At 53.6% G+C, this 14,537-nt stretch overlaps 5 protein-coding genes across 5 annotated transcripts; 1 reads left to right on the top strand and 4 right to left on the bottom strand.

The window, feature by feature from the left end:
• Positions 1-968: 968 nt before the first annotated feature.
• IWZ02DRAFT_93999 (Alpha/Beta hydrolase protein) lies at positions 969-3,265 on the bottom strand. The gene is made up of 4 exons (XM_066771445.1): positions 2,920-3,265; positions 2,596-2,865; positions 1,241-2,549; positions 969-1,117 (listed from the first exon to the last, which is right to left on the bottom strand). Exons 1-4 carry the CDS (start codon positions 3,106-3,108, stop codon positions 990-992), a joined length of 1,896 nt encoding a protein of 631 aa, XP_066618656.1. The 5' UTR covers positions 3,109-3,265; the 3' UTR covers positions 969-989.
• A 1,065-nt stretch (positions 3,266-4,330) lies between these two features.
• IWZ02DRAFT_93976 (uncharacterized protein) lies at positions 4,331-6,669 on the bottom strand. Its single transcript, XM_066771444.1, has 3 exons — positions 6,615-6,669; positions 6,318-6,559; positions 4,331-6,265 (listed from the first exon to the last, which is right to left on the bottom strand). Exons 2-3 carry the CDS (start codon positions 6,390-6,392, stop codon positions 4,526-4,528), a joined length of 1,815 nt encoding a protein of 604 aa, XP_066618655.1. The 5' UTR covers positions 6,393-6,559; positions 6,615-6,669; the 3' UTR covers positions 4,331-4,525.
• A 1,766-nt stretch (positions 6,670-8,435) lies between these two features.
• Positions 8,436-10,373, bottom strand: IWZ02DRAFT_426652 (polysaccharide lyase family 4, domain III-domain-containing protein; the record flags this gene model as incomplete). Its single annotated transcript, XM_066765908.1, has 5 exons — positions 8,436-9,326; positions 9,381-9,506; positions 9,564-9,614; positions 9,700-10,100; positions 10,154-10,373. 5 exons carry the CDS (start codon positions 10,371-10,373, stop codon positions 8,436-8,438), a joined length of 1,689 nt encoding a protein of 562 aa, XP_066618654.1.
• A 662-nt stretch (positions 10,374-11,035) lies between these two features.
• Positions 11,036-12,839, bottom strand: IWZ02DRAFT_93778 (uncharacterized protein). Its single transcript, XM_066771443.1, has 3 exons — positions 12,037-12,839; positions 11,802-11,991; positions 11,036-11,751 (listed from the first exon to the last, which is right to left on the bottom strand). The coding sequence occupies exons 1-3, from the start codon at positions 12,362-12,364 to the stop codon at positions 11,133-11,135; spliced, it is 1,137 nt and encodes a 378-aa protein (XP_066618653.1). The 5' UTR covers positions 12,365-12,839; the 3' UTR covers positions 11,036-11,132.
• Positions 12,555-14,290, top strand: IWZ02DRAFT_93615 (uncharacterized protein). Its single transcript, XM_066771441.1, has 2 exons — positions 12,555-12,832; positions 12,919-14,290. Exons 1-2 carry the CDS (start codon positions 12,744-12,746, stop codon positions 14,111-14,113), a joined length of 1,284 nt encoding a protein of 427 aa, XP_066618652.1. The 5' UTR covers positions 12,555-12,743; the 3' UTR covers positions 14,114-14,290.
• Positions 14,291-14,537: the final 247 nt, after the last annotated feature.

The raw sequence follows: 14,537 nt of genomic DNA, 5'->3' as shown, positions 1-14,537 counted from the left end.
GGATGTGGATCGTGGCGGTGCTGCGCCAGTCTCTCGTGGCAGCGATTCAGCCACTTAGTTGAAAGACTTGCCATGAGCAAGAAAGTAAGAAAGCAAGCAAGAAAGCAAGCATGCAAGCGTCATAACTATAGCGGTGGTGGTTGTAGTAACGATGACACTGCAAACAAGCGTTACGTTCTTCCATTGTCCTTTTCCTTTCCCCCTATCCTTTCCTCCTCCCGTCTCTCATCATCCATCGTCCTCCTCCTCCACCTAGGGCAGTTTTCACTATCGTCCCATCCATCCTATCCTATCCATTCCGTCTCATGTCCTAGATGGGATAATTACTTGCGCAGTTTGGAAAAAAAACAAGCTATTTTATTTTCTTCAACTTCGAGACATGCGACATGGTCTGTGTGTGTTGAAGTTGAAAAGATTTCCCCCGAAATTAAGGGTCTGGCTTGCTAGCGCGTTGATCGCATCTGTCATGCACTCAACAACATCTCTCCATTTCCGCCCTCGACTGCTCCTCTCATCCTCGCTCCCTCGCTGCCTAGCAGAATACTCGAGAGCGATCCATTTCCCCAGGGAAAGGCGTCTGTCACAAGACCATGTAGATGCGTGGAAAAGGAAGGCGGTCCGAGAGTAAAAGTAAATGGAAAAAAGAAATTTGGCAAAGGGAAATAAAATTGTGTATCTATTCTACATCCTCAACTAAATATCGACAAGAAGCGAAGTGAAGTAAGTGCGCTATGATACACTGTGCTGTACAGCTGTGCGATTACTGTCTGTGTCTCGACATGCCCATCCGTCACGTCTTGTCTCGACTCGACTCGGCTCGTCGCACCTCTCGTGGTGGTATCCCAGTCTCGCTCGCTCCCACGCCCTGCCTACAAAATCTCCAAAATCGCGCCGCCGATTGCCAGGTTGCGGAGGAGTGTGTTTCTGCGTGTTGGTCTCGATGTTAGCGTCACAGCGATCATGATGAAACAAAGAAACACGGATAGGACTTACCGCGTGGGCGCGTCAATCAGGGGCGCCGCCGACTTCTTCTTCTTCTTGCCGCCGTTGCCGGTCTTGGCGCGCGTCTGCTCGTCGAGTGGAGACTTGGTGAAGGGGTTTTGCAGGACAGCGGTGCCTGTGTGTTGTCAGCGCTGCTCAGTGCATCCATCTCTCATCTTCGTCGTCGTCCACTTGGCCCCCAGCCAGAACCGACAAACAGGGAAAAAAGTACAGCAACAACGCTGAAGAAAAGACTCACCATAATTCTTACTCGACATGTCCTTCGGCGCCAAATCCTTCGTCAAAACGCCATCCGGCGGTGCAAATCCGCCATTCGCCGTCACCGACGCGCCGACATCCATCCAGAAATTGCACGCGCCCTGCGCATTCTGCGTGTCATTGATCAGCCTGAAATCGCCCGCTTCGACCTCAAGCACGGCGCCCAGCTCATCCGTGCTGTTGTCGACCTGCGGCCACGGATCCGGCAGGCGATCGGCGACGGTGTCGCGCGCGCGGTCCTCGTCGCGCAGCCGCTGCGTCAGCATGTTGGGGTCGCCGAACTGCGCGAACGAGACGAAGAGCGCGCGGAACGGGTCGCGGTAGGCGCGCTCCGTTTTGGGTGCGAGCATGGGCGGCGGCTGGAAGATGGGCACGACATCGGCGCCGTGTTTGGCCGGCGGCACGCTGTAGACAAGACTCCAGACTTTGGTACCGCTGGCGGCGAGGGCGTCGGCTGCGTTGCGCACGTAGCATACGAAGCCGGAATGGTCGAGCAGGATGGCCAGACGCGCGAACTGCGTCGTGTACGTTGTCTTGTCTTCTTCGGGCGGCGGGTACTGCCGCTCGATGCCGTCGGCGACGCTGCGGTCGGGGAAGTAGTAGTCGACGTAGTCGTGGAATTGCTTGTCGGTGAGCACGCGCGGGTCGGTGAAGATGGAGGCTTCGTCCTTGACGTGCGAGAGGAGCACGCTTTCGATGCCGCGCCAGTGGTTCCCCGATCGCAGCTCGAGCGGCGGCGATTGGCGCACCCATCCGCCGTCTGGCACGGGACTGAAGGCGCTGCGCGAGGTGGCTAGGTCGAGCGCCAGGGCGTCATTTGCTTTTTCTAGCTTCTCCTTGCCCGTCTTGCGCAGGCAGTTGACGTCGGACCCGGAGCAGCCTGCCTTGTTGAGAAACGTCTGGAATTGTCTTTCGATTACGCCTTTGCGGTCCCACTTGATGTCGAACGCTGGGCTTTGGATCATGGCGCGTTTGAAGAGTGGATCTTGCTTTCCGCCGAACGCCGTTATGTGATGCAGTATCGAACCGCCGCCAGCGGACTCGCCAAATGCCGTCACCTGCTGCGGGTCACCTCCTAGCAGACTGATGAACTGCTGCGTCCAGTTCAACGCAGCGCGCTGATCCCAAAGGCCTGCGTTGGGCAGACCAGACTCTTCCATGGTTGCACCGCCTAGGAAACCGTACGCGCCGAGTCGGTAATTTGATGCAACGTATATGACGCTGTTCTTGGATGTCTTCAACATCATATCGCCCGGGTAAAGATCCTTCGAGCCATGGATATAGCCGCCCTGTGCCTGTAAGAAAAGCTCCAGACAATTTAGGATGCAGACTTACTCCGTGGATCCAATGAATAACTGGTAATTTGTTGACCGGTTTGTTCAGGGCATTACTGGGCACATACACGTCGAGATATAAGCAGTCTTCCGATTGCATCCCCAAAGCTTCACCGAGCACCTTGAAGGGTCCCGGTTTTGTCGCTTGCACACACTGCGGACCATGGGAGCCATCGAGCATAGACTCGGACTTGACCGGCGGCTGCGGTGCTGTCCATCTCAGGTCGTCTTGTGGCGGTGCAGCAAACGGTATGTTTTTGAAAATGTAAACCTGATGGTCGCGAGTCAATCTCGGTATTTTGAGCGTTGGCAAAGTACACTTAACGTTATTCACCGCGTCGTAACCTTTTGCTTTGATTCTTGCATAAGGGAGCGTCAATGTGGGCATCTTTTTGTCGTCAAACGAGACGCCAGGTTCTGCCGGAGATGCATCTGATCTGGGTATACTTGCGTAAAGGAGAAATAAGGTAACAGCTGTCGTGGTAAAAGAGTGAAAGTTGTTAGGGAGTCGCATGATGGTAATGAGTGGAGCAAATCATGCTCTGATCCCTTGTAGCCGGACAAAGGTGATAGAATGGAATGTCACGTCGCGCAGCGTGATTTCCAGCGCGACAATCCAACGAAACATGGTCAGTAGGGGCATGTAGTCTCAAATACGCTATTGCCTTTCTTGGTTCCCAATGTGCAAAGTAGCCTCAGCTCTGGAAAAGGTTGGCAAGGATACGCCTGGCAGTCGTTGGCGGTGCACTGGACACGACTCAATTCGCGACTATTGTGCGACATAATGACGCCATGGTAGGCTCACGTTTGCCAGTGGGATGAGGTGTCTTCAGAAATTTTTGCCGCAAGCATCAATCGCGCGGGGAAAATTCTGGGAGTTTGGGCAGATCCTAGAAGCGGACAGCACAGACGGGTGATTGAGGATCCTCCGGCAGCTCTCACCTACCTGCGCTCCACTTAGGATTGCGTGGTCCACCTCTACTGCGCGGGAATATTGATGAGCTCTCTTCGACTCCATGTCTTACCTCGATAGTGGTCTTTGTGCAAGCTGGCGCGCAAACTAGCAACGTCGTAGAGGCTTGGAGACGCAAGCTCGTGCGGCGCATCGAGCTTCACAGAAACGCCACAAGTTGCAAAACGTCAGCCACTATGTCGGTACCTCGAATGTAAGAAACCAGGGGATCGACGGTACACCTGGCAGTGGTGCTGCGACGGTTGAAATGTTTCGCATACGGCCCGACCAAGAGTCCCTGTCGTCATGATACTGGGATTCCGCTGTCATTCGTTAAAAAGTTGCCTTGGATTCAAGTCGTCCTGTTGGCTTTGGATCTGCGCGTATTGAATTCTTCGTCATATTCCAATTCTATTCCGTATATTGTTTGTCTCGAACCTTTCCGTCATCGACATTTGCGTTTGCTTCCGCTCGTCTGTTCTTGAACCCAAACCTCGTAAATGTTTCCTCTCCTGTCCCGCGACTGTCTCGTGAGTCTTACCCGGAGACAAACGGGTTTGCCGTCGTTGACTACGGACCACCATGACCATCCTGACAAGAGGCAAGATCCATGGAACCTGAGCGTTGTGCCCAGAAACGGGACGTTGGTAGTTTGTTTATCCTCCTAATCTCATGGAAGGGTCGCAAACATCTTGGCTCTCTACTGGCACCACGGCCATTCTTCTCAGTGCCGCTGCTAGCCACCTTCTTAAGTCTTGTTTTAAGGTAGAAGTGGCAGGGACTACAAAGTCGATGGCAGATTGGAGGGGTCTCGTTGCGGTCGATGAGACGCCGTTGGCGCAGAACTAACTGATTTCTGCGCTTCTTCTGGTTTCCAGAGAGAAACGACATGTCGTTTTTTTGGCTTTGATCAAGCGACCGCATTTACTTGTTAGTATTCCCTGCGATTGCTTGATGTCCTTGATCTGTGTCAAATCATTCAAGTAATGTGTTCCGTCGAGGTTGCGTTGAAGAACATCATCGGGTCCGGTGGGTCGAAGCACTGACAATCGCCAACGTCGCCGCCTCGTCTTGTGCGACTGAGCAATGATGGACATTTCCATGCAATGTCGTCGGTGGAACATTGCATAATGACCGACCACATTCTTTCCAAGGTGTATCCCAATCTCGGCGCGTTCAAAGAGTCCTTTCGGTCAGCAAGGTAGGGTTCTCGGTGAGCCCAGCTCTCGGGGTCAGTCATGCCCAACTGAAGTCCCTCGTATACATCCTTGCTGATGCCGCGGATTCGCTTGGCGGAAGCGATGAATTGCCCCTTGTACGATAGGAGGATTTTGTCACAATCTCCACCGTTGATCTTCTGGCACCATTCGTGCAAAAGAGCAGGCTCCTCGTGCCATCCCCAGCGGTCGCCACAATTGTGCGTCTCACAAAGTATGCCGCTGAATCCAAGGCTGAGCATGCCGGTTTCCGGGACGTAAAAATCCTGAATGCGGTCAAACATGTCGCGCGAGTTGTGTACATCGGCTTGGAGAAAGAGTGTGTGGCGGGCGAGGCTGTCCCATTCACGAAGGATGTGTTGAAGGTAAGTCTCGCCCTCACGTCCGTAATTCGGGAGCTTGGTGACTTGGTAAGCGTCCGTCGCCTCCTTGAGCATTTCGACGTTTACTGTTTCGTCCTTGGTGTAGAGGTGGAGTCGTGGCGCCGACCCACTGACGAGGGGGATCTCCGAAAGCTCTGACATGATGGCTTGCACGGCCTCGATCGGTTCTTTGTACATGCTGATAACGACGTCAAATCCATTGGTGGCAGAGTAGGACGAGTCCAGAAGGGTTACCGAAGGATGCGCGTTTGACTGCGGGAGCGGCCCGAAATTGCAAGCGAGGAAGCCGATCCAGGTTACGAGGAGAACCGCGTAAGCTGCAAGGGAGACGAGCGACGGAATGAGGTTCCTCGTGGGCGCGGGCTCAGCCTCGCTAACAAGACTCATTTCGGACGAGGCTTCGTCATCGTCAAAGACAGCAAAGCTGGGCTTCTGGCTTCTCCTTTTGAAAAGGGATTCCAGTCCGAAACCTTGTGACTGGCTTGTCGAGCGCTCGCCTTCGGCGACCTGAGGTGTGCTCAGCAGGCAAATTATAGCGACGCAGTAGCAGCATAGTTGAAGAACGGTAGCGTAGGATCGGATGGGGAGGAACGTCGAGATGAATCCTACAATAGTCGTCATTCCAAAGTTGGCCGAAATCTTGGCGACTTGGGTCGTCGCGAGATTTGATTCCACCGGCGAATGGTCGTCAGTGGTAAGAGGGAAAATGAACGAGCCTCCAGTGAGGACAGCCACGGTCAAAGACACAAGATTCAACGTAAACATCCACGGGTCCACATTCAGGAAGTTTGTGACTGCCGCGACCGGGTCCTCTTTCCAAATACACCATGCGGCCGTAGCGATGATGGAAACAAACATGGCCTCGAGTCTGACACTTGGGGGGTTGGTCGATGGACTCAAAGTCGATGGGCGCATGCGCTTGCAGCCCAAGGCGAGTCCTGCTAGGAAGGTCGCAAAAAAGGAACAAAGAATGTTTTCTGGAGTCAGGCGGTATTCGTCAAAAACTATCAGCAAGCTGGAGCATGCAAGGCCTGTAATCTGAATAGCTTTGGTCCACTTCAAACCTTTGGGAAGGTTGAAAATGAGGCAGAAAACCTCGTACGAAAGATATGAGAATAGCTGGAAATGGTCAGTGACGTACCCTGCCTGGTCCTTCGACACTTGGACTTACAGGCATCATTGTCAATGTCGAGAGGTTGGTCCAATGGATAAGGGCTTGCATAGACAACGGCAATGACATGGCCATGGCCAAAGTCTCTGGGATGAGCCAATACTGCTTGCCATCTTCGGCATGAATGGCGCTTCGGTCGATTGTGCCTGGAAAGGAGATGGCTTGGCGCCGACGGGATCCCCTCGTAATGACGGCCAGGGCTACGGTAATGGCGATAAGGTTGACCAGGAGGAGATGCAGAGCTACAGTTCCGGGTTAGGCTCAGAAGAAACGGCTACATGTGCAAGAGTTGCTCACGAAAATCTTGATCAATCAGTAAAAGGCGCTGAAGTAGATTGACAACACGTACGGTAGTTTGATTCTAGAAGCAGAAATCTGCTCGAAAGTACGGATAACGAAGAGGAAAGGGTCCATAGACTATCATGCTGCTCAGTACTACTGCTTCTTGCACGCAGAAAAGGCGACAAACCTGGCCACCAGCAGCTTTTTGGATGCGCCATTTGCTTCGGGGGTTGGACTGCTGGCCATATTTGGCGTGAGAAGGCTAGGAACTGAGGAGGATGGGACGAGGAAGATGAAATCTCGTGGGATCTGGCATCCTGAGTGTCGTCGTCCCCAGTTTACATCAGCAGGAGCCACTCTCGAGGATCCCACTAGATGGAGACCCACTCCTCACCGCTCAGGGGTCCAAAAGTGTCTGCCATTCCCGCATTCGTCACTGAGCCTTGTCGGTCCTTCTCCCATATGATGTCTGGGGCCATTTTCAACCTCTCGAAGAATGACATGCTGCGCACCTACGGCCCGATGCCAAGACGAATCGGCAACCGCGCCTGTTGGTGCCACCCATGCCGAGTAACCTCCATGCGATGTCCATTTGCTTCGGCTTTGCAAGATTGGAGAAGATGAAGCTAGGAGGCCAATTTAAAAGCTTCAATATAGCGCGCGTGGCCCTCGCACAGGTCGAAATCAGTCGAGCAAGCGTCGGGATTTGACAACACCTTGGGTACCAGTATCCACCATCATGTGCAACTTTGCAGCGGCGGAGATAGCTGCTGACCGCAAGTGTTACTCGCCACAAAGACACAGCCTCTTGCGTCTTTTGATGGCACTCTGTTTGCGCGCAGGGCCACGGTGTTCCCCTGCCCCTATCGTGCCCAGCAACGGCGATCAGCACACAAAGACCGCGACAGCGTACGTACAGAGCAAAACAAGGCGGGCGGGGGCTTTCCCGTTAATGGGACGTGCGGGTGAGAGCCGAGGAAAGGTTGGCCGAAGACCTTGAAACGCTTTCCCTGTAACAGGCCGAGGCCAGCAACAAGACTCCAAAAAAGCTGCCATCAGCGATTGCTGAGAGGGCGAAGGCGGACAGAGTCTTGAATATGTCGACAGCGGATGGTTTGCCGATTGGCCGACGTGGATTGTGCTCGGACCAAGGCAATGGTGGCCATGGGGTCAAGAATCAGCGGCATCGGTTGGTGTAAAAGACTAAAAGCAGAGCAAGAGTGACGATGACGATTCGGCAGTGGAGTGTGCCCTGGGTCGGGTGGATGACTGTGAGGTGACGATGGACAACAGAAAGGCTTGCCGACCGAGACTCTTCCGTGAAAACTGGCCCGTGGCCCGTTGACTAAGCCCCGTTGCCGAACCACCAGCAAAAGAACCGCCGCGGAACCTTAGACTCTGCACCTCTGCACCTCTGCCGAAACAACACCCATCTCCTGTCGCTCGTAAATTCTCTCGGAGTCGTCGTCCTCGTCTGCACTCATCACTCGAGCCTGCGTCACTTTCGCCACCGGACGGACCTGGTTTTACTCTCTTTGCTGCCCGCGTTGGACTCTGTCGATCCGCGACTCTTTCGTTGATAGTTCAATACGACTCGGTCCCTGTGGTATCCACACAACATTCCTTCAGAGGCTGTCTACACGTGGGGTCCAAACAATCACGGCCAAGTCCGTTGGATGAGAGGGAATCTCCCGAGAAAAGTTCGGCGTCCAAACAAGGCTACGCTCGACGAAAACGAGTCAACACCATCGCCAATGCAGCCTTCGTGCAGTGCTGCCTCAAGAATGCTCCACGTCTTGCCACAAGCTATCTCTGCTCTCCGCCCCCGACCCATCTTCACGCCCACTCCAGGATGATGCTGTCCCACATCCAGCCACGCCATTTTGTGCTGTTTGTTACCGTAAAAGCCAGGGAATTGTTTCCTTTCTCGAAGAGGCTTCCTGCAAAACGAAACTCCAACAGACGCCATTCGCCTGCAGCCGTGGCAGACCTGTACAGACTTTGATCTGACGCGAGACTCGACAGGTTTCCGACTTTGGCGCCATTGAGAGTAATGTCTGCGATAGTTCCAGCAGAGAACCCAGCCAGGGAGACTGTCAGCACCGCCGTCTGGTTCAACACTGCGTCGACTTCAAACACAATTTCTGCGGTCCCATTTGCCGACTGCGCAAAACACCAGTCGCTCGTGTTGCTCTGCCCTATGGTGAAGGTCAAATTGGCCGGGCATCCTTCCACCAGCGCATGTTGATAAGGAGCTCCGCCGTATGTAAATCCTAGGGCCTTGCGGTCAAAGTCGCCCAGTTGGAACAGACGACGACGATCGTTCAGTGTCCACACGTGAGCTCCAATGTCTACGCTTCCATTGGCCGAAGGAATCTGGACGTCATTGATCAGCAACGACGTTGAGACGTCCGCGATCTCGCTCCCATTGGACCATGCCTGAAGTCCGTAAGTCCCGGCAAGGACATGCTCGAATGAGAAGGCACCATCGGCGTCGGCATATGTTGTGTAGTAATATCCGCCCCCCATGTCGAGAGCTGTCTTGTTGGGATTATTATCGCCAAGAAAGACCGCAGCACCACTTGCAGGACGTCCGTCGGAGAGCGAGATTGATCCTTCGACAGCTACCGCTCGGTTTTGATACCAGGTGTTGTTGAACCACGCGTATGGCCAGGAAGAAAACTCCTGGGTCTTTCGTGCTTCGGCATCCGCTTTGGAACCGTCATTCTGAGGTCATGGATCAGCAGTGCAGCTATCGTATTGCAGTGAGATCCGACTTACGAGATACCACAGCCAAGGTCCCCAAATTTTTCCATCGGAGAAAACGTCAGAAGAGGAAGCCATGAAGTGTGTTCCGTGCAACACGTTCAACTGTACAGCGTCACCGGTAGAAGATTCTCGATGGACCTGGTGACGAGATCAAGTCAGAAAACACTCATCTATCCACTTCCATTGTGGTCTCACCGTGAGCTCCTGCTTGAGATGGTTTCCATTGTAGTAGTCTTTGCCTGGGTTCTACAAAGTCAGCACAACCAAGTCTCTCCATACCGCTCAAGCCTTCGAACATGCTCAGGCCCTGCGATTCGGCTAGGAGACTTACAATATACCAGCTTCCAGCGTCTTCTCCGTACACCCCGTAAAAGTCCCACTCCCTTATCCACGCAGTCCAGTCATACTTTGTGATGAAGGTTCCGTCTGTCCTCTCCCACGTCTCGTCTTGTACCTTGGTTGCGGCATCATACTCACTCAATGCTGGAAGCTCTTCATCCTTGAGGTTCGTCCGTCCTTTGGGAAACGTTGTGTTGTCCAATCGCCAAAGCGTGCGAAATTCTCCGAGGACTGGCAGTCCGCGGTTGACAAAGTATTGGTATGCGCCGGCAAGGTCTGGGTAAATCACCCAGTGCATTTCGCCTTCAATCGCGGAAAAGCCAATGTCGAGGTATGTACTCGTGTTTGCGGTGATCGTAGCCGATGACCAGTTGAGATTGGACGCTGCGCCATCTAAAGAGGGGCAATCAGACAACTCGACCCATCACTCTTCGGATTCGACGTACTGTAGCTGACGTAGTGTCCCACGGCATCACCAACGAGGTCTCTCCCGCCATACCACAGTTCAGTTGCAAAAGTTTGGTATTGCGTGACATTCCAAATTTCGTTTCCAAAAACCCACGTCGATTCATTCATTTGCGTCAGGAACGGTCCCGAAACACCCCAGACACGTCCAGTGGACGCCAAAAGACACAGCGAACTGGAAAACGAGCTGTGGAGCTTCATGATTGCGCTTTCCGACACATAAAAGCTGCACCGGAGGCTCTTTTTCAAGCTTTCCTGGAGCTACAGGGGGCTTTATATTGCTGTAAATACGGGCATAGACGATAACACAGCGCCCACATGATGCATCTGCCGGTACATCTACGCTGACGCTTTCCCCAGATTTCGGTGGTATTTCTTCCGGGGTATGGACGGAAGCGAGGCCCCCAAGCGGGGCTGAATAAAGAGCTCGTTGGCCATTCGTGGAGAGATTCGTAATACTACGTTAACAATTAAGGCGATGCGTTAACTGCGATAAGACCGAGGTGTGTTACAAGAAGGCCCCTCTTCTTTCCCGAATCCGGCGGGCCATGAATCATTCTGCCAAATTTCAAGACATTGGCATCTCTGGACCTTCCATAATCATGACTTCTCGAACTGACCGGCTTCTGAGTTTGATTTCAAATTGGTTTGCTGGCATCAAGTTTAGCTGGCTGCAGACGGAACAGCTGAACGCGTCCGAAGACGTACACTCTGGTCTGCATTCGAAAGCTCACACTTGCAGACAAAACGTTCATTTGAGATGCTGAATATGGGACTCAAGAACCAAGATCAAAACTCATGTGGCCACGCTCCTCGAATTTCGAATCAAATAATACGAAAAGAGGTCAATCTGGTTCCTGAAAACTTTCAGAACTGCGCAAGAAAACCTCCACGTCGCTCAAGCGTCTCCAAATGCGCAACTCTGTGCTTGCGACTCAAGCCTCACCCAAAGACTTTGTGTCAGCTTTGACGATGAAAGTATGAATAGCCGTAGCCCTGCTCCTCCTCATTCTGCTCTGCGCCAGGTTCTGCTTGGAATGAGGCTGGTCCAGCGTATTGGCCAAAATTGCTGGAATGTCTCCGCCGTCCCGTCTGCCTTGGACTCGAATCCGGCGACCGTAGTGCCCAAGAGTTCTGAGTCCTCTCGACGGGTGAATGGCCCTGATTACACTGCCTCCTCCCCCAGGAACTCCTCTGCCTGGACTGAACGTCCACGGAAATTGAAAATGTTTCCGGGGTAGGATTGTTGCCCAGCTCAGGCACTCTGTTCCAGACTGCGGCAAAGTTGTTGAGCAGGACGTGCTCGTATGCTGGATCAACTTGGCCAAAGTCGTATGATTTCACGTAATGTTCCACCGTGTAGGGCTTTGCGTAATTGATTCGCGACATGGGATCCATATTTCGCTCCTCGGGGTGAGTGGCTCGCACTCGAATCGGATCTCTCATACCGCCTTCCATCCCCACCGGGTGCTCGCGCGGTTTCGCTGACGGGGTATTTCTGTCGCTGAACACGATGGAGTGGTCGCTCTTGACGGTGCCTCTTTTGGCGACGCCTTGCGACTGGTATGTTTGGATCGGTCTTGGATGTGGTGAGCGGAGAGCTAAAATTGGCAGTATGATCATGCCTACAAACAGGTGCAACAGTCGTGCCCCTCGCGGATCACAACAAACCATCGAATCTTTACGAAAATGTTTTCGTTCCACTTGCCGGAAATAAAGGTCGTGTTCGCTTGCGGGTTCCCTGCCGGCTCAGGCCACAGAATTCGAAACACCTTTCCCAGGCGATAGAATCTGTACCCGGGAACTCTCACGACATAGTCTTTGACCGTCAGCTTCAGTCTGGACGAGTAGTAAGTCTACATACTTGGATCAAGACCCTCTCTGTCCCCTGGAGTTCTCTCAAATCGCTTGCGAGCTCTGATGCCCTCTTGCAAGACGGGAGGATCTGTCACAGCCTCTGCTGGCCCTATCTTGATGACGGCACCAACAGAGGTCTCGACCACACTGTTGCCGCTTGTTTGCCCATCGGATTCCTCATCAGGCGGTGCAGGCGTATCCTTGCCTGCCTGCGGCTGCGCATCCGTTGCCTCTGCACTGTAAGGGTCCATCGGGGGGCCGCGCCACTTTTCTGGCGGCCAATCACTCGGATTTTCGTCAGTCATACCGTCGACGCTCAGGGAGAAGTTTGGCATGATTCTTCACGGTCCCTATAAATTGTGGGGCGAATGAGGCTCTGGAGCATGCTTGTGAAAATCGTCTCATCACCATGCTGACGTGCAGCAGTAAGCCCAATAGGCAACCAAAAAGCGGATCACGGCCCGCGCATCTGGTGTGAAGAACACGTGGGAGTGTTTGAAGCGGGGTCCCGGGGCAAGCCTTGGAACAGACTGCAAAACAGTGTCACAACGGATGACAAGCAAAGACGCTCAGCCACACGACCTGACGGGCACCGGTCAGCCGACTCGATCCGCTTCAATGCTTTAAGATGCATGAAGACTACTTCAGCCTTGCAAATGGCTCTGGTAGACGGAGACCACATCATCATCAACAGGCCCGAATTGGAAGTTGCTGATGGCTGGAACGCCACTCCCGGTGAGCATGGAGCATAACAATTCCAAGATAGCAAGGCCGATGCGATCAAACAATCAGCCCAACTCGAGGTGAGTGATAATAGGGGCGCTCATCGCCTCCGAGCCGGTATCAAAACCGGAGACGATGCTTGATCCTCTCGATTGACAGTTGGCAGTCCCGACGAATCATCACGTCATCATTCCAAGAAATATCCCCACGGAAGACCGGCACCGATGAACAGCACGGGCGAGTGTTCGGCGTGCAACAAGAGTGACACAGACGATGCCATGCGCAAAGGCTTTGCTGTCGACGAGCCACGTCAGGAGCGACGGTCATTCGAGAGTGCCACTCAGACGGAGGATGGGCATCACTCACCGACTTCAGCGTCTTTGAGGCTCTCACCGGCTCTTGCGGAGGCGCTGATTGAAAACCTGAATCTATTTGGGAATTTGAAGCCGTTCATCGGAGGAGGCCGAGTGAATTTGATCTCACAGCGTGAAAAAACGAAACGCGGAAGAGACTGTTATCAAAAAGCACAGAACGAGGTATTGTCTGGAATTGAAACCCTTCTGGAAACCATACCGCCCCGAAGAATCCCTCCTGAACTCATTGAATCTGTAAACAACCTTTACCGCATCCAAAATGAATTGGACAAAGAACAGCACTTTCTCGATGAGATGGAAAGAAGGCAGGGGGCGGACGAGTACCGGTTGACCAATGTCCTGACCGAAATCTCCGAGATTATCGAGAAGATTTGTCCAGGGCTCAGAAACAAGCAGTACGATGTCCGGCAACCGACGTATCCTCGAATAAAGTCGTCAGCGGCCTCGGAGGCAGAAGATCCCCTGTTGCAGGGCTACTACGACAAGCGGTCCAGCGTACCGATTCTGTTTGAGCGCCTGCTCGAACTAGAGAGCGGACACGCCGAGGAACGCGCAGAGCGAGAAAGCCGAACAAACCTGGGCGAGCCCGTGTCACCTCCAGACCTCGAGTTTTACCAAGAATATAGCCGCACGCGCGAGTCGCTGGCCTACGACTTCCGCACCGCGCAGCGCGAAGCAGAGGAGCTCTTTTCGCGCTGCATCAACGAGGGCCTGCTGCCCCGCCGCTCCTCCGTCTCCGTCGAGTCGGCAAAACATCAGGTCCACGAGCAGATATACCCGCCGCTCTATCAGCAGCTCGATATCCAGGAGCCCGTCATTCCTGCGTTGGACCAACGGCCACCGGCGGACCGCAAGAACAAGAGAGACGCCATCAACGACTGGCTTTCGGCCGCGCCGGGCCCGCACGAGCAGCAGTCGTTGCCTGTGTCGGGCCCGCCTACGCCGGAACTGCGGAAGCCGCCGCAGTCGTTTTTGAATGAAGTGTAGAATGCGAATCGAGTCTTTTTCTTTTGGCGGTATTTCGTCGTTTTGGACCTGTACTTACTACCCCCTTGGACAGAGTAAAGTATCAACCGAAAATTCAATGTACTTTTTCAATCACGTATTGATGCCAGAGGTTGTTCGTCGCCGTTGCTTGTAACTCGGTGGGTGGCGCCTAAATTGCCCGAGGGCTGACTGCGTCACGCCGGTGAGAATTTCCCATTGCAGCCTTCTCTGGACGTGCAATATGCGCCTCAAAATTCTTCTCAACTTCTCGTGTCATCCCCGGGCGCGCATCCTCTGTTACAAACTGTGTCCACACGAAGCGGCCCTCGCTGGCGCCCGCAATGTGTCTCCAGATCACGGAACTCGGGTGTCCTCGCGCCGTGCTGCTGGGGTGCTGCCTCCAACCCACAAACTCACACTAACG

Source organism: Phyllosticta citriasiana (genome assembly GCF_038021145.1).
Source record: "Phyllosticta citriasiana strain CBS 120426 chromosome Unknown IWZ02scaffold_16, whole genome shotgun sequence".
Classification (NCBI taxonomy): domain Eukaryota; kingdom Fungi; phylum Ascomycota; class Dothideomycetes; order Botryosphaeriales; family Phyllostictaceae; genus Phyllosticta; species Phyllosticta citriasiana.
This window is presented reverse-complemented; position numbering and strand designations above follow the sequence as displayed.